The 25,381-nt window shown below is 39.9% G+C and overlaps 1 protein-coding gene across 2 annotated transcripts in view; it reads left to right on the plus strand.

The window, feature by feature from the left end:
• The window catches only part of UTRN (utrophin), a 577,733-nt gene that overhangs the window by 159,359 nt on the left and 392,993 nt on the right, over positions 1 to 25,381 (plus strand). For both annotated transcript variants that reach the window (XM_045009515.1, XM_045009516.1), the window contains exons 21-27: positions 150 to 330; positions 9,406 to 9,551; positions 11,751 to 11,951; positions 18,762 to 18,875; positions 19,788 to 19,943; positions 22,761 to 22,931; positions 25,059 to 25,238. In XM_045009515.1, coding sequence (XP_044865450.1) covers positions 150 to 330; positions 9,406 to 9,551; positions 11,751 to 11,951; positions 18,762 to 18,875; positions 19,788 to 19,943; positions 22,761 to 22,931; positions 25,059 to 25,238 — 1,149 coding nt within the window. The remainder of the gene's footprint in view (positions 1 to 149; positions 331 to 9,405; positions 9,552 to 11,750; positions 11,952 to 18,761; positions 18,876 to 19,787; positions 19,944 to 22,760; positions 22,932 to 25,058; positions 25,239 to 25,381) is intronic.

Raw genomic sequence — 25,381 nt, forward strand, 5'->3', positions numbered from 1 at the left:
TCTCAAAAGCACTCAAGTCTCATTTAAAATTAATGGGATTTAGATGCTTTTGAAAACTTTATCCTAAATCTGTTGAATAGTCATAGCACAAGTATTTATACAAATGGTTTAAATGTATATCTTGTTTTGTTTTTGTTAATTTTTCACAGCGGGAGCTCACTCATCTGTTAAGTCTGTGCCCTCAAATAGAACATCAGACTGCTACCTGTAAGGTGTTCACATCCCAGCCTGATGCTCCAAATTTCATCCAAGACAGCTTGAGCAGTATTACTGATTGCTTCAGATCTGTACGACACAAATTGGAAGAACGACATCAGCAGCTGAAGAAAGGTAAATATTCCATTTCTTCTATTTAAATCACATTGATGTCTCTCTTGATTCTGTCCTTCTTAAAAATCAGATTTTGATACATACTCTTTTGGTGCATAGTCTGATGAACTCAGAGCCTGCAAAGAACTGCTGCTGCACTGTATAATATGCATGATTGTCTAGTGTCTTCATTGACAACACTGCAAGTGCCATGTACAATTTGTAGCTGTGTAGAAATATAAAAGTAGCTTTTCCATTTTCCTCTTTTATTCACAATATGACAGTCTGTTGTAAAAAAGGTTTCCAGTTCTTCGTGTAGGTTACATTATAAGTCAGTGATATCCAGAGAGAGTTTCAGAAAATGATGGAAAGTGCTGAAAGGAATTATTAGAAAGATTATTTTTCTTGATATGTTTATAATAGTGCTCAGTATAATATGTAACATTTTAAAGAAACTTCTTGCAACTATTCTTGTCAAGGACAGTTCACCCCTTAGGAAGATGCATAGTACACTGTTGGAACGATATATAATAAATTAAAAAAGTGATACATTTATCAGTCTGGTTCTGTAATCCTTCATTCTGGCACTATTCCTATTGACTACAGTGGGAATATTTCTGACATACAGATTGTAGGACCAGGCCCAGCACCAGACAATTATAGTCTAAGAAAGGAAAAAATTTATGCTTTTATGAATTGTATATATTAAAATTATGGGATAAATTGCTGTGCTGCCAAGAAACTTAGTTCTCTTATGATGGTTGGTTGGTTGGTTAGGCCACAGTTCTCAAACTTTCCTATTTTGTGGACCATGTCTAAAATACATTTCTCTTCTAAAAGTCGGTAAAGTGCCTTCATAAGGTTATCTGTCTCAGTATTACCTTGTATTTCTGTTGTCTGTTTTTGTATCTACCTGTTGTCTCTTATACTTAAATTGTCAGCTTACTGGGACAGGAACCATCTCACATGATTCTTGGGTGCCTAGCATAATGGAGCCCTGATTGCTGCCCTTTGGCACTACAGCAATCAAAATAATTAATAATACATATAATAATAGTAAGGTTCCATGTTTATCGTGTCTCTGATTTCCTTATCAAATGTGTTCAATTTACAAGTTTAAAAAACAAGTCCTAATTGCTAGCTCTGCTAGCCTTTGATCTATTATTAATCATGTTTCTGATGTTAGTTGTGACTAAGGGCCAACCTACTGTGGAAGCCCCATTATGCTAGGCACCGAAGAAACACATGGACCCTGCTCTGAAGAGCTTATAAGTAAGGTTATGATTTGGTCACAGAAGTCACAGAATCACAGACCTCCGTGACTTCACCCCACAGCTGCTGGGAGCTGCAGGGTACCCCCACCTCCCCTGGTGGCCAGGAGCTGCGGGGTACCCCTATTGGCAGTTGTGCGGGAGGAGGGAGGGGAATCCACAGCAGGGTAGGGTGCTGGACCCTCCTCATTTTGTCATGGATATTCTTAGTAAAAATCAGGGACAGGTCACAGCTTCCATGAATTTTTGTTAATTGCCTGTGATCTGTCCCTGACTTTTACTAAAAATGTCTGACAAAATTATAGCCTTACTTACAAGCCAAATAGATGGGACAGACACAGGGTCTTAACAAACAAAGAGAATCGTGTGATGGCAGCAAACGACATATCCGTACCACTTTTTTTTGTGTGTGGTTTTTGTTAGGAAGGGTTAAGTTAAATAGAGGGTGAAGGGGGCAGGGCAGAGGAGGAGCGGGTAAGAGGAGAAGGTTTGGAGTGAAGCTTAAGGAGAAGAGGCTTGAGGGAAGGGGGTGAATGGAGTGAACAGCCAATCAGCCCCAGTTAAAACTGTAAAAAGTTCTGATTGTCCAGAGGTCCCTGCTTTGGCTACTTCTGCCCCTACCAGCTGCAATCTCTGGCTAGTTCCTCTCTGTAGTTTCCCCCTGTGCCCCATGAAAGTCAAGATAGCTGCTTACATATCTATAGTAATTAGGCCTGCAGTGTCATCTGTGCTCTCTGCCCTCCATGCGGGTGTGACTGATGGGAAAATTAACAAGCATTTCTCTTGGTGCACAAAAAGCTGTGTTGGTTCTCTGGTGCCAATTGGAGTAAAAAGTAGTGGAAACTGATTTAGTTGCTGAACTTATAGGCTTCTAAATAGACCCACATAACTGATCTGCTGTGTCCTATTTATACATAGGCACTTTTCAGAATAGAACCACACTTGAAGTAACTCTTGAGGAAACTTGGTGTAAAACTTGGTGTACAACTTTTTTAACATCGTCTCCTCCTCTTGTTGCCTGCAAACTTGACTGCTCTCACCTTTTGCTGGTTACTTTGCAGATAGGTTCTGTTCTATATGTTGTTTACCTCTATGATTTTGGTGGTGTCTGCAAATTTTGGTTGAAATTACATAGAAGAAACCTTAAGCAAAGAAAGAGTTTCTAACAGACTTCAGTTCCGGTATACCAGTGTTTCTCAATGACTGGTCCATTGACCAGCGCCAGTTGCTGAAGTCTCCCTGACACAATTTAGGAAGGCAACAAGCCTGTCCATGGTAACAAAAAGGTTGAGAAACACTGCTGTGTAGCAGATATACGAGGGAACTCTGGAGGAATGGCTGGTAAGGGAACATGATTAAAATTAATTTTGAGGGAAAGAATAATATTTGACAAAAAAAGGAGATGGGAAACCTGTAAAATACATAAAAATGACTTTAAAGATAGGTTACAAAGCAGGTTTCAGTCCTATCTGCTGCTGTCTTGTATATGATCCATGAAAGATTTGGTATTGCTGAAAGGCTATGACTGTAAGACCTCATTAGTTGTGACTGTCTAGAGAGTTTCTAGAGCAGGGGTTCTCCAACTTTATTGCACTGCAACCCCCTCTTGACAACAAAAATTACTACACTACCCCAGGAGGGGGGACCAAAGCCTGAGCCTGGCCAGCCCCGCCACCCCTGGCTGGGGGTGGGCTGAAACCAAAGCCCGAGCCTGGCAGTGGGTGGGGGCAAACCTGAAGCCCCATCAGCCAGAGCTGATAGCCTTGATCTGAAGGCTTTTGCCCTGGGCGATGGGGCTTGGGCTTGGGTCCCAGCAATTCTAACGCCAGCCCGGGTGACCCCAGTTTGAGGACCACGGTTCTAGAGGATTCATCTGACCAACTAAATCTCACAAAATCCCAATATCTTTTTGCATCTTTCATGACTACTTAAATTGAGGTGTGGTGTGTGTAGCAGGATGATGTGAAATCACATACCCTTTTTTAATGTGGGTGCATGGATCAGTACTTGAATATTGGCTTCTAGGGCTGAAATGGCCTTTTAGTTCACCTGTGCAACTACTGTAATGGAAGTAGCTCTGGGTACCAAAAGTAGCCTCTGTGCTGTTGAATTTATCTTCTGAATCTCAGTAACTGGTTCTGTCAAGCAGAAAAAATAGGTGATAGTAACAGTTATTGTTTAGGACACAAATGTAGAGGGATCTTATCTGGCTATGGGCTTTATCTTGCAAGGCTGTGAGTGCCCTCAGTTGCCATTGTGAAGTGAAGGGGAGTTGAAGTACTCCACGTATTGTAATCTGACAGTACACTATTGAATATATGCAAGGTTTCAGTGAAATATGATATTTGTTTCATGGAGTCAATCAGTAATTTCATGTACTACCATAACCTCTTAATGGAGCTATTTTTGTAATTAACTGTAGCAAATATATAAATGGTAAACGCACAAACACATATATGGTAATGATCTGTTAGGGAATCTCATTTAAGTCTTTTATTAACATCTTTCATATACTTCTAGCATTTCCACTGATGCAGAATTTTTTAATGGACTCCTGCCAGACTGATCTATATCTGTATTACCATATATGCCTGTAAACCAAAGATGTCCAGCTACTTTTCCATTTAAGCAAAACTATTAAAATTTCTAATGTATTTTTAATTTTTAGCCAGTTTTAAACTTAGTAAATGATGATTTGGGGATATATGTACCTTTTAGGTACCCAAAAAAGTAGCATTCTTCTGCATGAAATAAATCATAAGTAATGTGAACTATGTTTCAGTATCTACTTGAACTATATTTAAATGTAGTGTGATCTATGTGCTGTTTGATATTTCATAGTCTGTTGGATCATTGACTTTCAGTGCTATGAGTTTAGGCTACATTGAAATGTATTGAACATCTACCTCATTTTCTACTCTCAAACCATTTTGTGAGTTGAACAAGGCAGTGATCCTGTGGAGAAAAACGGGATGTGACCGTATCATTCAAGACTAGAACATAATACAGCCAATGTTGGTATTGGTAGCAAAGAGTTAAGATTCCACAGACATCCTTAACTTTGGAATTTTTTGACTGCTAAATGCTTCACTTTACAACTTTTAAACCTCATGCAGTGCACATCATTCTCACTGAATGAGGTGAGGGGGTCTCTAGTCTCATTTACCATTCACTCTGACATAAAATAAGGCAGGGGCCCTTCAGAATAAATAATATTACTCTTGGGGGGATTCTGCACCACTGTGCAATGCAGAATTTTGCAGAAATTAATATTGTGCATGCAGAATTTCCTCCTCCCTCCCCCTCAGAAATGGGCTGCAGAGATGTTGGCTGCCCCTAGGGGCTGCTGGACCCAGCAGAGCCTAGCTCACAAATAGAAGACAAGGCTGGGGGGGAGTTCCCAGCTGTAGTTCCCAGAATGCCCCTGCGGAAACTCTGTGCAAGCCTGGGACCCAGCATCAGGATGTTTCTCCCTCTGGGTCCCTGGGCTGTAGGAGAATAGGAGGTGAGAGTGTCTGGTCTGAAGGGGCCCCACAGTTGGCCTCTGGGGGTTAGGGGTGACAGTGTCTGGACTGGGGAGGCCACAGCTGACCTCTGTGTGGGGGGGAGGGGTTTCAGGTTTTTGGGCTGTGGGGGGGCCCATGGCTTGGCTCTGTGGAGGAGGGGATGTCTGGCTCCCCAGCTGGGCTCTGTAGGGGAGGGGACAGAGAAACAGGCACTGAGTTGTCATAGAGGTTTCTTTTACTCTGTACTTCTGGGGGTAATTTTTTGTGTGCGCCTGTATTGTTACAGACATACTTGCTCACAGGTATTTTCAAATAGTTTGGTAATTTATTTCAAACGGGTGTGATTATATAGTGTTGTTTTGACAAATAAAATTTGCAGAATTTTTAAATTTTTGGTGCAGAATTTTTTAAATTTTTTGGCACAGAATTCCCCCCAGGAGTGTAATATGTAACTGCATAGATTAAAGTGTAAGATGTACACGCAAAGCCTTAACTTTCTGGGCATTTCTGGGCAAGGGCCTGATTCAAAGTCCACTCATGTTAGTGGAAATGCTTGCATTGCCTTGAGTGGGCTTTGGATCAGGCCTTCAAATATTAATTAAAAAAATTTTTTTTCATCAGTGTCACTATCTAAAACTTGTATATGAAAGAACAACTTTTAAAAATACTGAAAGGTCATGGTGTGTAATTACTTTAGCAGATTAAAATGGTGGGCTTCTAATATCATTACCATGTCTAAAGTGGGAGCTCAAAACCCCTTGAAACAGCTACTTACTGTTATTTGGTAGAAAGGTGCAAGCAGGATAGTTCATAATTGGATTAAAGAATTGCTTTTTCTATGTACTGATGATTACATTTAAATAGTTATTTGTATAGGGCCTGATTCAGAGCCTACTGAATTTCCCAGGAGTCTTTCCATTGACATCAGTGGGTTTTTGATCACGCCTGTTTAATGTAACAGAAAATTGGAGTGCCAGATTACCTCCTCCATGCACCTTGCTAAATATGCTCTTCCCTAATGTGAAAAGTGATTATGCAAGGATGCTGCATTCCTGAAATTAAATTAAATTAATTAGCAAAACATATTTGAAGTATATGATACAGGATAAAGAACTAGGTATGCCTATGGCACTATAGAAATAAATAATACTTTGGTGCAGGGTAAATTAGCCAACCACATGCCACTGAAGAATGGAAGATAGAGAACACTGTGAAATTGAAATGTGCATAAGAAATTTATTTTCTCTTTCAGCTTTGTCAAGCATATTAGTCATACATAATTCTTTTTGGAAATACTTGTCTGAAGAAGAATTCCATCTTTGAAGCTTTTAGGAGTTTGACCTGCTTCTCAGGAACATTCTCCTTGCCTCTCTGTATCATTAAAGCTTCACTATTAACATTCAAGCCAGGCATACTGGCTTCGTAGAGATTTTAAATGTAGTGCACAAATATGTAGCTTTTAATATTTTATAGCCCAATATTAAGTGCACTGATCTATAAGTAGATTCCTCACCCCTATAGTCTTTTGTTTTATGCATTGAAGAGGTTGGATGAAGTGTTTTATGCTGGCTCCAGTTGGGGGAGGAGAAAAGCTGTCTTTCCAGTGCAATAAAAAATAAGATTAAAATGCTATGCTATTAGGGCAACTATTTAATGCATCACATAAGGAACGAGCTCTTCAAGTCACATTGTCAGAAAACTTTCCCATGGATCATGATTAGTGCAGTATAGTGTGTTTTTTGCCATTTAACATAAGCTGAATTGCTTGCAAATAGAAGGGACCTTCAGCATTTATAAGCTCCTACAATGGTGAGAAGTACTGGTGCTGGGAGTCTGCAGAGTTTATAAGCCTGTACAGCTGCATAGGAATATTGTTGAGAATTGCAACTTGAATTTTATTTCAAATAGGGGTGGAATTTCATTGCAAGTTCCTTATCAGCAGGTTTCACTGATTAAAACAACTGCTCCTACTTGCTATACAATGAAAGCTTTCCTCTTAAAACTGATATGGCTTCCTTTGAGAAATGGTGCTGCTGGATAGGTCTAATTGTCTCTAGAAGTGTTCACTCATTATTCAATTAGAAATGGTATGAAGTAGCACTGATCAGGGCCGCCCAGAGGGGGGGGCAAGAGGGGCAATTTGCCCCGGGTCCCGCCGGGGCACCCACGAGAGTTTTTCGGGGCCCCTGGAGTGGGGTCCTTCACTCGCTCTGGGGGGCCTGGAAAACTCTTGCGGGGCCCGGGCCCCCGGAGCTTCTTCCGCTCCCGGTTTACGCCGGCGGGGGGGTCCTTCCGCTCCGGGGCGGAAGGACCCCCTGCCGGTGAATTACCGCCGAAGTGGGACCCGCCGCTGAAATGCAACCGGGTCTTCGGTGGTAATTCGGTGGCAGGGGGCCCCTTCCGTTCCAGGACCTGCCGCTGAAGTGCCCCGAAGACCCGTGGCAGGGGCCCCCGCCGCTGAATTACCGCCGAAGACCCGGCTGCACTTCAGCGGCAGGTCCCGCTTCGGTGGCAGGGGGCCCCTGCTGTGGGTCTTTGGGGCACTTCGGCGGCGGGTCCGGAACGGAAGGGGCCCCCCGCTGCCGAATTACCGCCGAAGCGGGGGCCCCCCGCCACCGAAGACCCCAGGCCCCCGGAATCCTCTGGGCGGCCCTGGCACTGATAGTTTTAACAATCCATTGTTGAAAGTGAGCCTTTTGATTAATTTTTGGTGGTGTCAGTGAAGAATTTGCATATGTATCCAAGGCCAGAGAATACACATACTGCAGTACTATTTTGATAGCCACCATCGTGTTCAGTGCTGATTTTAAATTAAATATTTTGTTGATAGTTTCTGAAACACACAAACTAATGTGCCAAACAAATCCTTTGAGATTCCAAAGAAGTCAGAAGCAGGAAACCTAATTAAAAATAAATAGGCTTGCAAGGATTCGATTTTTATCGGTAAATGTTAATAAACGTTGATTTCACCTCACACACAAACTGATGAAAAAATATTTCCTTTGATGATTGAAATTTCGAGACAGGGAAATTAAGAAAAATGCTACTTTGAGAGCTTATTAGAGTTTGACTTACGACTATATACTTTGTTTATTTTGATATACAAATTATCCACATAATGTTTTAACCATTATAAAACTTTTATTTTTTGAATCTCAACATCTACTGTCCTTTTAAATAATGGTCTGATGCCCCCTGATTTCCCACAACTGAAAATTTAAATCAATAAAAATTGAAAAAACAATAGATTTAAAGTAACTATTATCCATCAAAATTATATAAAAAAGAATTCTGCCAAGCCTAAAAACAAATGAAGATGTGCAAACAGTCCACCACACATACTAACCTGCTGATTCATTGGTCCCAAGGTCCCTAGTTTTAGGCTGCTCCTCAGTGTTTCCAGATAACATTTGATGTATTGCCAGAATGAATTCACTCCCTGTCATTACTTCAGAAATATTAGATGTAGGCTAAATTTTTCAGAACTAAGTTCCATGTTCAAAAAGGGTCTTAAGTGTCTTAAGTCTTTTTGGCTTTCAATGAGACTCAGGCTACTAAGTGCCTAAGTCACTTTTGAAACTGGGATTTCAACTCTTGAGTCACTTAGGCATTTTTGGAAATGTTACCTATTATTCTTTTAAGGCTCTAATGTATGCTATAGATATTAAAGATGCCTTATAATTAAAAACAGCAGCAAGAAAGAGGCCGCCTCCTCCCTACTGATTCTTCATTATGTAAATTTTTTTCATTGTTTCCATGCATCTGAAGAAGTGGGTTTTTCACCCACAAAAGCTTATGCCCAATAAATCAGTTAGTCTTTAAGGTGTCACCAGACTCCTTGTTCTTTTTGTGGACACAGACTAACATGGCTACCCCTCTGATACTTCATTATGTAAAAACACCAACAACTACACCTACAGAAAAATCACCACCGCTATGAAGTGGGCACATGGGGCTTGTACTCACCACATGGTTCCCTACCGGGTCTTCGGCGGCACTTTGAAGGGCACTTTGAAGGCAGGCCCTTCACCTGCTGCGGGTGAAGGACCCACTGCCGAAATGCTGCCGAAAACCCAGAGCGAGTGAAGACCCCATCACCGCTGCTGCCAAAGTGTCGCCGAGGACCCGGTAGGGAACCAGTTTTTAGGATTTTGGGAGCTCATCACTGGCTAGCACGATACTCAGTATTATGGCTCCAGGAGTTTGTGTTCTAGCATTCATTCAAATATATGAAATATAGCTTAGTTCCTTTTAGAAATAAAAGCACTGTGTGCCCATTTCCTCCCTCTTAAAAATAACAACCTTTTTATCAAAAACAGAGCTAGAATGCCAGCCTAGCCAGGATTACTTGGACACTTTGAAGCGACTGAAGGATACATTGAATGAATTGGAGAGTAAAGTACAATCTATCATGAGCGCTGTGAGTGACCCGAGTAAGGTTGAGAGAGCCTTGCAGCAGACAAAGGTAAGTTTATTTTCACTTTTGCATCTAGAAACTTGGCTGTCTTGATAATTTACTTACCCAAAAGAAGCATTAATGCAGCTGGCAGCTGCTTTTCCCCATCCCATATCCCAATGTTTTAGCCAGATTATCTGTGAGTAGAGGTGCTTGGTGTACCCTAGCCAAATGCAGAGGGATAATTTAAAGTTTTTCCCTGCATCACCTTGGAATTTCAGTTGAGTAAGGGATGTATCTTTTTTTATCCTAAACCGTGAAGAAGTATAGCTGTGAGCTATTGAAAGACCTGCCTTTCAGGCTGCTTTTCAGAAGCAAGGAGTACTGGCCCTTTGGTACCATGGAGAGAATTGCTTTAAAACATCTGTAGCTAGAGAAGTGAGACTTCACTTTATATACGTGCAATAGTAAGTAAATATCTTTGTCAAAAGCTGTTATATAAATGTATGAACCTCCCACTTCATTTATCTGTGTGTATGTATATACACACACACATATATCTCCAAATAGTTAAATATATACACATATATCTCCAAATAGTTAAATTAAAAAAAAATCCCCATAAATTAACTGTTCTCCCCTCCTCACTCCTTTTTGTAACCACGCTGTGTAATGGAGAAACCTTTTTCTATGCATTAGTGTAGGAGTGCGGGGATGAATCTGGAGGAACTCTGCTGAAGACTAATCACTGGTTATTTTTTTCCTTTTTTGGGTTTCTTTTTTTTTTTTTTGAGGGGGGGGTTAGTTGGGGATGTTAATGTCCTAGTAAGTGAGGATATCAGTACTTTACTTTATAGACAGCCGATTACGATATGGCAGGAATTCTGTAGCTTGATCTTCTAATGCTGCTATGTAATTTAAAGTTGGCAGAAGCCTTCAATACATGAGCTGTTGGAAATCATGAACGTGACTTTTTTTTTTTATAGTCTCTGGGGATCTGTCTGACTGGACTTCTGTTTAAGAATCCCACTCCACCTCTGTGACTAATTGACCTGAAGGGACATACTGTGCAGATGTATGATAGTATAAGAATGAGACACATGAGAGTTATAGTGGAGGGTAACAAAGATTTCAGAGTGATGTTGAATAGGAGGAACCTGATTCTGTCTGCTCTCTTCCCTCACACTTACAAAGAGCCATAAGTGCCTGTGGCATAGACCTTGTGTTAGGATTGAGTTTGGCATCATTATACCACTCAGTGACCCTCTTTACAGAAAGTGCATCTTTTTTCCAGAAACATTTGCCTGAAAAAAGACTTATCAGATGGACACTTTGCAGTTTGTACAGACTGATAAGCAAGTCCCAGTCATGAGAGGAAGCACAAAATAAGTCCCCTGTGTCTCTTTTCTCACTAATTACATGGTGAATTTGAAAACGTTAAAATGTTCATAGAGGAGAAAACTTCCCCATTACAGTATGTGTAATCAGACAGAGATAATCACAAGTCAGCAATGGGTACAAATATTAGTATTTTTGTGGGGTTCTTTTAAAAAACCAAACTTCAGAACACTAACAAAAATGATTGATTTAAGTAAAACTGTGGTGATCTTGGTTCTTATTTTAGATTTCTGTCTCAAAGGATGTGAGGGTTTTCTTTGTAATTAATATTTGAAAATTAGGTATTTGGCCTATCCCTGTGATTCTTTAGAACTTTAAAAATGCAAGATGCCTATTGTTATTACTATAATCTTCCTATATTACAGCTAGTATAGCAGCACTAAGAGCCAAGGTAGCCATTGCTTCCATTGTGCTTACTGTAACATACTTTGATTTATGTGATATATGCAAAATTTATGGAACACTGAGGATGAAGGGAGAGTTTAGCTCCATTTTCTGTCTCTTTTGATTCAAATGTCTTAATGTAGACTATTTGCATGTGTGCACATACTGTGTATACCACAGTATTTAGAGTTACCATATGTCTGGGTTTTCCTGGAAATGACATTTTTTGGTTTTCCAGTCTTCATCTGGGCCGATTTTTGAAATATGACCAAGTGTCCGTGATTTGGTACTGCCACTCTTCTGCCACTGCTGCTGGCAATGGTGCTGCCTTCAGAGCTGGGTGGCCAGAGCGTGGCAGCTGCTGTACCCCTCTTCCCCCCACAACGCTCCCCTTCTGGCAGTGTCCTCTATTTGGGAACTTGAAATATGGTAACCCTAAAAGTACTTACCCATATGTACATTTTTTTTTCTGTTTTCTCCCTGCAGACTGTTTGTGAAACAATAGAAGATCAGAAACCCACAATAGATAAACTTGCTGCAGAAACAAAAGCTTTGGAAAAACCTGCTTCCTCTGATATAGCAAAGATCTACAAGCAAGAGTTCAAGTGTATACATGAGCAATGGGACAAGTTGTCTAAAGATGTTCACCTACTGGAGGAAATTGTCTCTAAACTGAGAATATTTGAGGTAAAGTGAAAAATATTTGGGTTTATATCCATTAAGAGTCCGTTTTCTTCTCCCTGTGCAAGCATGAATCCAGCTGATTTTTGACTTTGACATTAAATATGTATTGGCCACAGATTTAAGTAGAATATAAAAATCTTATTACAGGGAATGCTGAAGTATACTGTAGTGTTGTCATGAGTCTCTCCATTTTAAAACCTCTGATATACTTTTTGATCATCTGATAGAATTGTTTTTACTTAAAAAAAAAAAATTCCTCCTTTACATTCTGTTCCTGGAATGGCAAGGGTCAAGTGTATCATTAGGAATTTACTACTGCTAGGTGCTGAGTGCCCTCAACTCTCATTGATGTCAGTGGAAGCTGAGAGCATTCAGCACCTCTCAGGGATGTTAAGCACCTTACAGGATACAGCTCTAAATGCTTTGATTTTCTGCGTCTGAAAAGTAAGAATCACATTTCTGGTCCTGAACCTGAGTCCCTTGAAGTTGAGTTTGTATTAAGTGTAATACTGGATTGGCACAGTGCCTTCAAAGAGTAAGGGAAAAAGGAGGGTGATATACAGGAATGGTTTTCCAGTTCCAAAAACTAGTCTTTGAAATGTCAGGAGGGTGGGTAATGGTTATTAAGAATAATTAGCATTTACAGTATATGGTGCTTCATCCTTTTTAAAAATGTTATACAAACAATCCTCACCAACAGCCCTCTGAGGCAGGAAAGGAAATATCCTCACTTTAGAATGGGAGGATTACTTGCTCTGTGTCACACAGATTCATTGTGTAAAAGGGATTTAAATTAACTTCTGGGTTGCCATCCCAGTCTCAGTTTATTAATTTGTGCTATCTTTATGGGGGAGGCAAAAACGTGCAAATTCAGTGCATTATAACTTGATTTCAAAATGTAGCTCAAAAAATATGGTACTAACCATCATTTGTAATTATGAAGTGGAGAGTGTGTGCCAATCAGAGCAGATTAAAAACCAGTCTGTCTGTTAATATGAAGTCATTGATGTGTCTAATGTGATTAGTGTAGTGCTTAAGCAGACATTTTGAATACATTTCAGATCTGGGCTTCCTCTTCCTTTTTTATTTTAAAATCTAGAAAGTAAAAAATGTGTGTCTGGGAGATCTACTCATCTATCCCTCATTAGACCATTTATGGTAGTTCTAGATTCTGAATATAAAGTTTCCTTTACCCCTGTTTTGCAGCTAGAAATTGCTGACAAGGGAGATGCTCAAATTGAACTGCTGTCTGAATTATATTTCCACTTCAAGAATCTGCCTTATCTGGAGATTTTTTTATATGCATTAAACATCTTTGAATACATTGAATTATCTCTATATTCTCTTCCATTTGAAGAATATATGTTTTTTACAGTCCACATACATGCAAATTTTCTTATTGAACCTCATTTTTTGGGGGCATAAGATTCAGAGGAAGGGGAGAGGGGAAACCAGTGTGTGTGGGGGTGTTTTAGTTTTCCTCTTCTGATTCCACTACTTTTGGGGTGGGGGCAGGGGGTAGAATGTACATTTTACTTGGAGAACATATACAAGCTTAAAAAGAAATTTTGATCTGGACAAGGATGTAACAGGGTGTTTCGTTCCAGGGACTGCTGAGCCTCTGGCTAAGTCAGCGCTGATTACAGATTGAGCTTCATCATAGTGGGATCAGGAAATTCCCTATAAATGGCAGCAAGTGGCTGCAGTTAGCTGGGGAATGCTCAGGAAACACAAGTCAGAGGAGCTAACTTGCAGTAGCGAGAGAGATTTGACTCTTGCTGAGACATTGAACTGTGCCCAGCTCTGGGAAAAAGGAGTTAGCCCTGTAATGGAGGGGAGAGAGATGCTAAACTGGGGTTGGGGCCTGGAGGGCCCTTGTATACCTGAGGACTGAATAAAATGGACCTCAGGCTAGGAATGTTTTAATTTCTTTTGCACTGTCTTGATTTTTGAGGACCCAGGTGAAGGAGACTACAGGAGCGGAGTACTGCAGAGGCACATCTGGGCACAAGGGGGTGCTTGGGTGGTGGCCAACCCTGGTACTAAGAACTTGTCAAGTGGAGACCTACGTTTGTCTAAGTTGAGGCTGTTAATAGTATGGCTAGTTTTAAACATGCCAAGTAATGGAATTTCAGCCAAAATCTTTGGTGATTATTCTTTTAAGAGGTTTAGCTTGATGTTAAGCCTACAGTTGTCCTTTCTTAATCTCACCCCATTCTTCCTAGTTGTATTGCCCTTCATCATGCTAAATAACTCCTCTTCTTCCATGTGTTCACATCGTCCAAATACTAATAGACTTACAATGGTTCCCTCTTAGTTCTCAGTTTGCTTAGCTATATATCCGTAACTTTTTAAATATTGCCTCAGCTCCTCATTCAGTTTTGCAGTTCTTTTCAGAACTCTCTAATTTCTTGTCATTGCAATATCTTTCTTGTAACTAGTTGCACATCAAATTCAGCATTTACTGCAGTCATTTGAATAATCTCCGTTTTCACCCACTTAAACATGCTTATCCTGTGCAGGATTGGGCACTGAAAATGGAAATGTTCCCTTTTGCATATACATGAGAGCAAGAGAACAAGGTAGTGTACTCAGTTATTGTATCAGAATTATCTCAGGGATGTGATGCAGCTACAAGCTGAAGGCAAAATTCTCCTTTCTGATCTTCACAGTAGTACTCAATGTTAGTGTACTGCTTTCCCTGTGTGTTTGGGTCACCCATTGATGTCAAGGCTACTGATATTCCACTGATGTCAATAGGTGTTCCGGAGGCATAGGGAGAACAGAATGCTGAAGTTGAGTTCTACTGTGCCGATCTAAGAACAGAATTTTTCCCCCAGCGGGGAACTAGATACCAGTACATAGTTTTAGTGGAGGGGAAAAGCTTAAGAAAACCGCAGGAGGAGACCGTACTGAAGTATTCTGAAATTTGCAGTGGTGGTGCCTGAGGAGACGTACTTCAAAGGGCTTAAATGTGGGTGTTTTTTAATATATTGAAATTTTTTCCGATAGTTTTTCCTAGCATTTCCTGAATACTTTGTAAGCTATCAATAAATGAAAAACCTACATAAAGCTGCATATTTGTAGCTTCCTATTTCCTTTGAGGAGCTTTGTTAGTACATACATTGGTGGTGATATCCCGGGATGCTGTAAAACCATCATAGTTTGAAGATGAAGATTGAAACAAAAACTTCATGGTTAGGACTCAGCAGATCAGAGTGAAGTTTGCATTGCAGGGGGAGGGAGGATTTAATCTATAAACTAGTTGTATTTGCATAGCTATTCTATACCACTCAGCAGCTGCTGGCTACTGTTGGAGACATGATACCAAACTGGATGGGTTGATTATATTTTACAGCCATACCCAAACTTAGTAAAACAGATAGATGAGTGGGTAGACAAGAGACATGGGAAGCAACATGAGTTGAAGCAAGATCCCTGATGAAGATGTGATCGCACATAGGAAGTTAGTTTGCATTTACGTAAGGATTTTTGTTTTGTTTTTAATCAATTTTCTCATGTTTTTAAATGTACATTTTCCAGTAATATGAACACTTAGTTCTGAGATCTACACCTGCCAAATATCATTATCCCCATTTTACATTTAGGCAACAGAGACAAAGAGAGCGAAGTGATTTATCAAAAATCCTACAGCAGGTCAGTGGCAGAGCCACTTATAGAAATCCTGACTCCCAGTCCAGTGCCCTGTCCACTGGACTGTGATACAAGAGACCATGGAATTTCCCCTTAATTGTGGGAAGCGAATTCTGTGTGTCATCAGTGGCACATGGACTAAAATGTGTTTTTAGATTTCATTTTGGGAAATGAGAGGAAACATATTCATTTTATTCAGTTTTGTTAAATGGTGCACAGCTTTACAAATTTTAGTGGAAAATATTGTGGAAAATACTGTTGGGCAAATGATCCCACTCTAAAGAGACCATCACACTCGCACAGCCTCTGGATTGATAGCTGTGGGAAGGAGTGTTGTGTAGAAATATCCAGAAGGATTCCTCCTCAGCATCTTGTCCATGGATGGCAGGGTTTGCCTCGCTGTCATGAAGGCACCAAAATCTGACACATCTCCCTCAGCTTTCTGCAATGGCTCTGGCCTCTTATATCTCCCAGGCAACACAGCTAGTAATGGAACAGAATGGCCAGGGATCTCTCCTGTTCTGTGGTTGCAGCTGCCCCTGGGTTCCTCCTTGCAGGGACTAACCGGGGAGAAAGAATACAGACAAGTTTGTCCTATTTTTTTAGGTAGAGTTCTGAAGGGGCTTCTAAGGGTCTTACCATATATGTCCCCCGGCCTTCACCATCTCCACTCCTTTTCTCCACATGGAAAGTGGACAGCAGAGGGGCCCTCAGCAGGGGTGGGGGCAGTGCCAAATAAGTGTGTGAGCTCCCATTTTGTGCAAAATGCTTCATATCTGCATTGAGAGGACCACCCTACATGTGAGAACATAAGTGATATGATCTGGCCCCGAGTTTTAATATATGTTGTATTATATGTCTTTGTCACATGAGTTGTTTTAAAAGGAATGCTGATAAGTATCTCCCCTCCTCAAATTCTTTTCTAGATTATCATACCTCCACCATATTGTAATATTTGGTTCTCTTGTTTGCATACTCTTGTTTTCATTTTTCTTTAACCTACTGCAAAGAAATATTGCATATGCTTTTTATAGGGACTCATGTTGATACTCAGTACATGTAATCTTTGTTTCCAGTTGGGATGAAATTGGGAAATTGTCCTATTATTGAGCTCATCCCAAATTTAGAGTATAATTAAAAAAAAAACACCCCCCCCCGCCTTAATGCATTTGACTGACTCATTCTCATTCTCTCTCTCTCTCTCTCTGCATGATGTGTAAGTATTTACTTCACTAAACCTAGAACATAAGACCCATACTGGGTCAGACCAATGGTCCATCTAGCTCAGTATCCTGTCGTCCAACAGTGGTCAGTGCCAGATGCTTCAGAGGGAATGAACAGAACAGGGCAATTATCAAGTGATCCATCCCCTGTCATCCAGTTGCAGCATCTGGCAGTCAGAGGTTTAGGGACCCAGAGCATGGGGTTTCATCTTACTTACATTTCATCTCAACTGTCTCAGACACAAGGGTAGGTGAAGTAATATCTCCTATTGGACCAACTCCTGTTGGTGAAACACAAGCCTTAGAGCCCACGCAGAGCTCCCTGTCAGGTGTCAGAGCGGTACTCGGCATCACAGCTACATCTCCAAGACCTGAAGAAAAGCTCTACTTAAGCTCAAAAGACTGGCTCTCTCACTGACAGGAGCTGGTCCAGTCAAAGATACTATCTCACCTACTGTATCTCTCTATTCCGGGACCAACATGTCTACAACACCATTGCCAACAGTCTTAATGTTCTGGTTTTTTTTTAATAGGAACATCCGAAAGCAAGGTACTTGAGCACATACCTAACTCTAAAGCATGTGAATAATCCCATTGCATTTGGTTTGACTAGTTATGTGCTTAAAGTTAAGCACATGCTTAAGTAAATTGTTAAGTCTTAGTCTTAATGAATACATATTTCACACTGAACTGTTGTTTCACTGTGGTCTGTTTAGACTCGTTTGTGAAATCAGTTTTCAAATCAGCTGCAGAAAATTACAAAAGCTGGAGGAGGAACAAAAAAATGTACAGTATATAATCATAAATCTTTCCAATAGTGGGTTTGGGACAAAAATAAGTACTGCAGCGTTTTAATGGGCTTCCAATGCAGAGATTTTTTTAGAAATTGGCAGTGTAATATTTGGCTCCTGAAAGTATTATTGTTACACGGTTCCAATGAAGTAAGGTATATGTTTCTTCAGCTTTGGAATGCAGTATGGAATATATACTTTATAAGGCTCAATTGTAGCTTTTAAGGCACGGCTCTGTATTGGGATGGTTGCGTCAGCATAAAGTGAAACTGAAGGACAATAAATTGAAGAATGAGAAAATGAATACTTTTTTCCTGCAAAGTGTAGCTAACCCAAGGACCTCTTTATCCCAAATATAATCGAAGCAGAGAGTATAGCAGGGGTTTTAAAATATTAGGCTTAAATAACGATATTACACATCCACAATTACATTAGACAGGATAAAACTTTTTTTGTTAGAAGGGATACAAATCTCCATTCTTCAGGGCATAAGCTAACTGATAAGAGTTGAGAGACTTCCCCATATCTGGTAATGGCCACTGTCAGGCTATTAGATTTAGTGCATCATTGTTGTGATCAAGTATGGCATTTTCTGCACATCTGTGTTTCTCAGAAAGGCAAAATGCCTCCCAGTGGTCCCCAGCAGGCATGGAGGAGGAGCATCCGTGCTACTGCACCTTTTAAAGAGATACAGTGTGCACCCTTCCTACCTGTGTCAGTGCAGTGCAATGGGGAGGGAAAAGATTCGTGTCTCCACCTCCTTGGGCATAGTGCATTCCTGGGGAATATGGTGGGGGCAGTCCCTGCACTCCTGTCTAAAAAGTGGCCTATAGTTGTGCCTGGTCTTCAAAGAGGCCTTTACAGTAGGGTGAGGGCAGAAACTCCTTAACCCTATACTCACTCCCCTCTCCATGCACCTGTTTAGTGGCCAGGACGAGTGCAGCCTGTATTTAGAAGTTCTGTTACGTGCATGTAATACTTTACAATCATTCATACGAGTCTGAGGGTTGGAAACAAATCTCTCAAACAGAACAGAAATTGAAGCCATGCTAGCAGCTCTTAAAATTGCCCTCCCTTGTTGCTGATAGTTGTTGAAATGCTGTAGTTATTGGCTGTTCATCATGGAGTTACTGTGTTCAATTCAGGCTGATTCAAAAATCATTCAGAAGTGGATGGATGGTGTGAAGGACTTCTTAATGAAAGAACAGGCTATCCAAGGAGATTCTGAAGGGCTTCAAAGACAGCTTGACCAATGCACAGTGAGTTCTGCTGATATAAGGAATCTTCTGCAATAGTGGTTTTTCTCATCTTTATTATTTTGTTGCTATTATTAAATAGTGTGTGTGACACATACAGTAAAGCATGCCAAAAAAATTCTTTCCCTTTGTCTTCATCTTTTTTTGTCCAGGTAGTATTTTTCAATTAGCCCTTCAATCCATTTGACCCTAATAATACATTACACTTCAGAGAGCTTCTTCCAAATCTCCTAGCATGCTTACAAATTTCTAGTATAATTTAGCTTCACAACTGCCATGATAGATGGGTAAGTGTTTCCTACATTTTATGGATGAGGGAACTGGGGCAGAGGAAAAAGTGACTTTCCTTGGTAATAAAGGAAGTCCCGCTCAGAGTCAAGAATCACATTCAAATCTCCCAACTCCCCAGTTCGGAAATCACTCAACCTTTCTTCCCAACCAATGGCTTGTATGTAGTGTTATCCCTCAATGGTTATGAATTTTGGCTGAGAGCATGTGAATAAACCCTGATATGTAGTCAGTTAGTTTGTTTGACTTTCCCTGCTTGCTGGAAATTTGGAAATGTCCAAAACACTTGTGCATCCTCTTCAAACCCATGGCATTCCAAGGGGATGATACAGGCAGTTGGCATTTTTGGAATATTTATTTGAATGATGTCATGATTGAGTCAGGTGGGCTATAGTTATGTTGTGTCTATTATGCCTTAGGTACAATGATTTGGTACACACTCTGCTGACTGATATATGGATAGGATTTATATTGATCTTGGTGTCTCATTGCCTTTAATACAAATGTATTTGGGAAAATTTAAAGTGACAAGAATGCATATCATACAGATGTCTTACAAAAATGAATGCATAATTAGTGTACTCCCATAATAGAGATTAACATGTTCTTTCTCTGATACATGTTTAGATGTTTGTTAATGAAATGGAAAAGACTGAGGTGTCTTTGAAAGAGATGAAAGAAGTAGAGTCCACTTTAAGAATCCAGCCTGTTGTAGGAGTTGATACTTGGATAAAATCTAGGCTATTAGACTGCCAGGCACAATGGGAGAAACTGAGCAAACAGGTCAGTAACTGATAGCATTACTACTTACTTGTTTTATCTTATCTGGTACTGTAATAGTTAATTCCTTTTTCACTCTATGGTGTTAATGGGCTAGACGGGTAGTAGTGTAACAATAGAATAGTCAAGCCTTTAGATATAATATCCCATTTATAAAATCTGTTTATAAAGGAAATTTGTAGTTTTAAGATATTGTAGCCTGCTAGGAAAAAATGGTATGATGGGCTTGTTCAAGGAATTAATGCTTTACTTTGGCACTGTACTTTTTGAGGTGGTATGTCTTTCTAATTTTTAAATGTTTATAATTTCAAAAAGTTGTTGATACAACGGTAAATCAAAAGAAAAGATGACTGATCAAGAATAGTTCTTTTACCAGCGCATGTGTTTTATTTATTAAGTATGTTTAAGTCACATTTTTACATCTTGTGATGTGCCTTTTTGGTTCTATTGAGCAGAACAGCCTGCAGCACACATGCTCTAAGACTTCTGACAATAGAACACCCTCCTATTGACTTCATTTGGAGTTGCATTTGTGGCTCTGGGAGATAGATGACCCTTAGTTTACATTTTAAAAGTAATATATTGAGATCCTTTTTAATGAGAATAAATGGAAGAAACAGGTATGTGACAGGGTCCCATTGCTCTTGCCCTCTTTTTGTTTTGCACAGACTGCACAGAGACCTTCCTTTCTGTAGATACCACCATGTAGTTTATTTACAGTGTGTCACTCCACCAGCTTTTACATACTAGTGCAGTCACAATGTTTACAATATTATGTAGCTTTACTACTACTCGTTTCAAAGCGTGTGTGTGTGTGTGTGTGTGTGTGTGTGTGTGAAGTTTCTCCTCCCAGAGAACTGTCTTTTGTCAGGTCCTTCTAGTTTTGCCTGTCTGTTTCCTTCTGTCACCTGCATTTCCTTCCTGTGTTCTTTTATGCAGTCTCCTTGTTAATGGGCTCATTAGCTTCACAACCCCAATCTGAACTAATAATGAAAACTCCTTTTCTTAATCAGGCCCTGTCCAGGGCCTAACTGGCTAAATAGTGACCAGACTGCTGGTTAAGTTGCTGATTCCCAGCACTCTGTCACAGGAAATATAGTTTTAATATTGTACTTTGTCAAATCAGTATTTCATTTTACAATAAATGATCAAAGATCCAGTTAATTTAAATTTTGGTTGATTTTAGTTTAGTGCATTGTTCAAACTGGTCCATTGGCGCTCAACTGTATTGAGTGGAAAACCATATTAGGAAGTGTTATCTCAGGCATGTCTGGAAAGTGGCTTACAAAAGGGAAGAGGTTTGAGATTGACAAGCCCAAATTTAAAATTTTATCCTAAAAGGAAAATAGTAGCATTTTTTTGTGTTATAATGTCCCCCTAATGGAGTGACTGGTAATTCCTCACTGCTGGTAAAAATAATGTTTTTGTTTCCTAAAACAAAGCTTCTGTGTTCTAAATTACAGTACACCTTATATATTTCACTGTTAAAATGGCTGAAAGCTCAACCATGGCCCAGTAAATCCTCTGACAAATGCACTAAAAGTTCAAATGCATTATTCCCACATCTAATGGGTATTGTTGCTTTAGGTCTTTTTCCTGTTCATTTTTTAATTGTTTGTAGTTTAAAGATTATCTGATTTACCAAGTCAACTTGCCTGTTGCTCATCTTCTTCTCTTTCCCTAACAGGCAGTTGTAGGCCTTTTCTCAAGTTGCCTGTGACACTGTGTGCCACCCAATTTTTGACCCATCCTTCAAAACCTTCCCGAAAACAATTTTTTCCCCTGTTAGTTTTCCAGTTCTGACCCTCCCTCTCCAGTGTTTGGTCTACGCATTAATCAGAATGTGTGTTTGTACTTCTCCTGGATAGAAAAAGAACTACACATCCATGTGCCATACGCCCTGTACTGCTTGTTTCTAGTGACTTTTCCTTTAACTAAAGTGGCAGGGACATGTACTTTTGGAGTAGGAGAATCTGTGTTTTGAGTGGCTATGGTGAGCAACATAGGGACACCTGTGAAGTTCTTAAGTGACTACGTACTTATTCACCCACGAAAGCTTATGCTCCAATACGTCTGTTAGTCTATAAGGTGCCACAGGACTCTTTGTCGCTTCTTACAGATCCAGACTAACATGGCTACCCCTCTGATACTTATCTTTTTAGTGTTTAAGTATTAATAAATGATACCGAAGGGCACTTGATACTCTCTAGTACAGGGGTCGGCAACCTTTCAGAAGTGGCGTGCTGAGTCTTCATTTATTCACTCTGATTTAAGGTTTTGCGTGCCAATAATACATTTTAAAGTTTTTAGAAGGTCTCTTTCTATAAGTCTATAATATATAACTAAACTATTGTTGTATGTAACGTAAATAAGGTTTTAAAAATGTTTAAGAAGCTTCATTTAAAATTAAATTAAAATACAGAGCCCCCTGGACCGGAGGCCAGGACCTGGGCGTGTGAGTGCCACTGAAAATCAGCTTGCGTGACACCTTTGGCACACGTGCCATAGGTTGCCTCCTCCTGCTCTAGTATCTCAGGGAGTGTCACCAACCTATACTCAGAGAGGAAAGATACCTTTTGTCCCCTCCAGATCTTGGTCTTCCTCCATGGAAGCAGGTGGCTTGATCTGCTTAAAATAGTTCTAATGATTAGTTTTGAATTTCTGAATCTTTTTATCTAAAAAGAGAACTGTAAAAATGTTTTGGTTGAGGGCAATTAATTAGTTGCATTTGACTTTGAGTCTATATTAAAATGCTTTTCAAATGATGTGAACAACTTCAAATAGTGAAACCACCTTAACTGTTCTTGTTGGCGTTTCTAGATTGTTAGTCAGAAAAATCGATTGTCTGAAAGTCAAGAAAAAACTGTAAACTTGAAGAAGGATTTGGCAGAGATGCAAGAATGGATGACGCAGGCTGAAGAGGAGTACTTGGAGAGAGATTTTGAGTACAAATCTCCAGAAGAACTAGAGAATGCTGTAGAGGAAATGAAGGTCAGAAATACTAGATCATTACAAAGACCTGGATACGCACAAACAAATAAAACACAACACTTAACACTTTTTGTCTGGGGGTTTACCTTAAGTTTTATATGATGATTACTTACATGGAAGGGAGTCCTGCTCATGATAAAATTAGTGCTATTCTTCAACTACACTTTATGGAATTTTAATTTTTAAAGCACAGACTAAATAAGCAGATTTTCTCATTGGGCAAAGAGCAGCAAGAGTTCCATAACAAAAGGCAGCCCACCCTGACCGACAAGCAGGGTTGGTGTCTGTAGAAAATTGGGTTGGGGGTGGAGGTGGGGAGAAGGAAAGATGTGAAAAGTGAGAACAATAGAAACTGATTGCAGGAGCTGAAAATTGAGGGGGGAAAAAAGAGAAAATGTGGTGGTATACTTAGTAAATTAGCAATTCTAGAAACTGATCCATCCGCTTACAGCAATTGGGTCAGAGTCCCATATGTCCTTGAATAAATATAGTGTCTCCATGTGGCGAAAAAAATTGAAACAAATGTGCTTTGTATTTTGGAACCAAGACAAATCTGTGACTTCAGTAGTTCTAAAAGCAGCCCTATCCCTGCTCTTTTCAAATTTCAGGCCAGTAGTCCCAAATTTAAAATATCTATTCTAGTTGAATATAGATAATTGAGCCAACAGATGGCTATATGATCGAATCTTTTTGGTGGCGGTACAGAACTGACGAGCATTTTTGTCTGGATCAAAACAATTATAGACCCAGCTTATCCAGTGGAATACTAAATATAGGGTCTATTTTTACTTTCTACTATACTGACAAATCTACATTCATAGTTGTAAATTGCTTTTCTCAAGGGGTCTTCGTGAAGCAGTTTTCAGCAAGGGTTTTTCATAGATGTCAAGACCACAAGAGACTATTATGATCTTCTAATCTGACATCCTGAATAACACAGGCCAGAGGACCTCCTCGCATCTTTTCAGTAGAATAAATGTCTGAGAAATCTGAGTGCAGTCTGTGTCCAGGTTCATACCCTATACTACTTAATGTGATAAGGACATTGTAGTAATCTAGATGGTTAACCATAGTTTCATCAGATACACTTTATCAAAAACAGAAGCATTTGGTTAGTTATTAAGTATTGGGATTGAACTGAATATTTGAAAGGAAAAGAAATCTCTATCTTTTCAAGGATTTTCAAAAGCCTAATTCCATTGTCATTGAAATTGATAGTAAAATATCCATTGTCTTCAGTGGGAGCAGAATTAAACCAATGATAAACGCTTTTGAAAATCCCATCCTAAAAGAATTCATGAATAGAACCGTGTGCCTATAGTCCAAACTGGGGAGGTGAGGGCCTACAGAGAAAGATGAGAAAAGGACCCCAAGGGCAGCGTTTTTTGGTAGGTCTCTAACCTACCTTTACCTTTTCTGACCCAGAGGGATAATATCTTTTCTGGTAAGGAGGCTGTCACTTTATGTTGTCACTCTCTTATGGACCACACTGCCTCAGTCCTTGGCTTGATGTGTGTGCTCCCCTCCTGCCATTTGCTGCCACTTAACTTATATTTAGCATGCTACTCTGCTTGAATTATGTGGTGTCTTGAGCCATAATATTGCAGTGTGGTAAATTTCAGCACAAGATGTAATGTAAGATAGCTTGGGCCAACAATCCCTTTCCCACCTGAATCTCCACTGACTTCACTGTGTGCTTCTCTCTCCTATCCCTTATTGCCCACAGGTCTTTTGGGGTCTAAATTCTGTTGGAATTAAGTTCTGCCAGCCAAGATTCAGATCCACATATCAACAGCATATGTGCGTAGTCTTCCACTGCTCAGATGTCTTGGGAAACTCCCTGCTCTCTCAGTAGATCATTCTGTATGTATTTGTTTACCATCCGTGTGTGTATGTAAAATATGCACAAACACACGGCCTTCAGTCAAAATGTGTACAAGTCAGAATTTGGTCCATTCATACATAAGCATAGCAATATAAGGATGAGCCTTTTAAGCCTATAATTAGAATAATATTTAATGGTTAGTTATCAGATTAGTAAATTGTTTTGGTTTGTTTTATGTTAACTACTAGTGGGGAACACTGAGTTAAGCAGAGACTGATCAAGTAATACATCTTTTTGACTAGAGAGCGAAAGAGGATGTGTTGCAGAAAGAAGTGCGCGTGAAGATTTTGAAAGACAATATCAAGGTGTTAGCTGCAAAAGTGCCATCTGGTGGTCAGCACTTGACATCTGAACTTAACATTGTGTTAGAGAACTACCAACTACTGTGCAATCGGATCCGGGGGAAATGCCACACTTTAGAGGTATGATTGATAGCTCTCAAATTAATAAAACTCAGGAAAAAGGCACAAGAAAAAGATGGTGATGGACACTTAAAATGTGAGGTTTCAGCATTAAATCCAATATCCTTTGTGTACACAGAGTTTGCTATCACTTTTTTTCTTCT

The sequence above is a fragment of the Mauremys mutica genome, chromosome 3 (genome assembly GCF_020497125.1).
Source record: "Mauremys mutica isolate MM-2020 ecotype Southern chromosome 3, ASM2049712v1, whole genome shotgun sequence".
Taxonomy (NCBI): Eukaryota; Metazoa; Chordata; order Testudines; family Geoemydidae; genus Mauremys; species Mauremys mutica.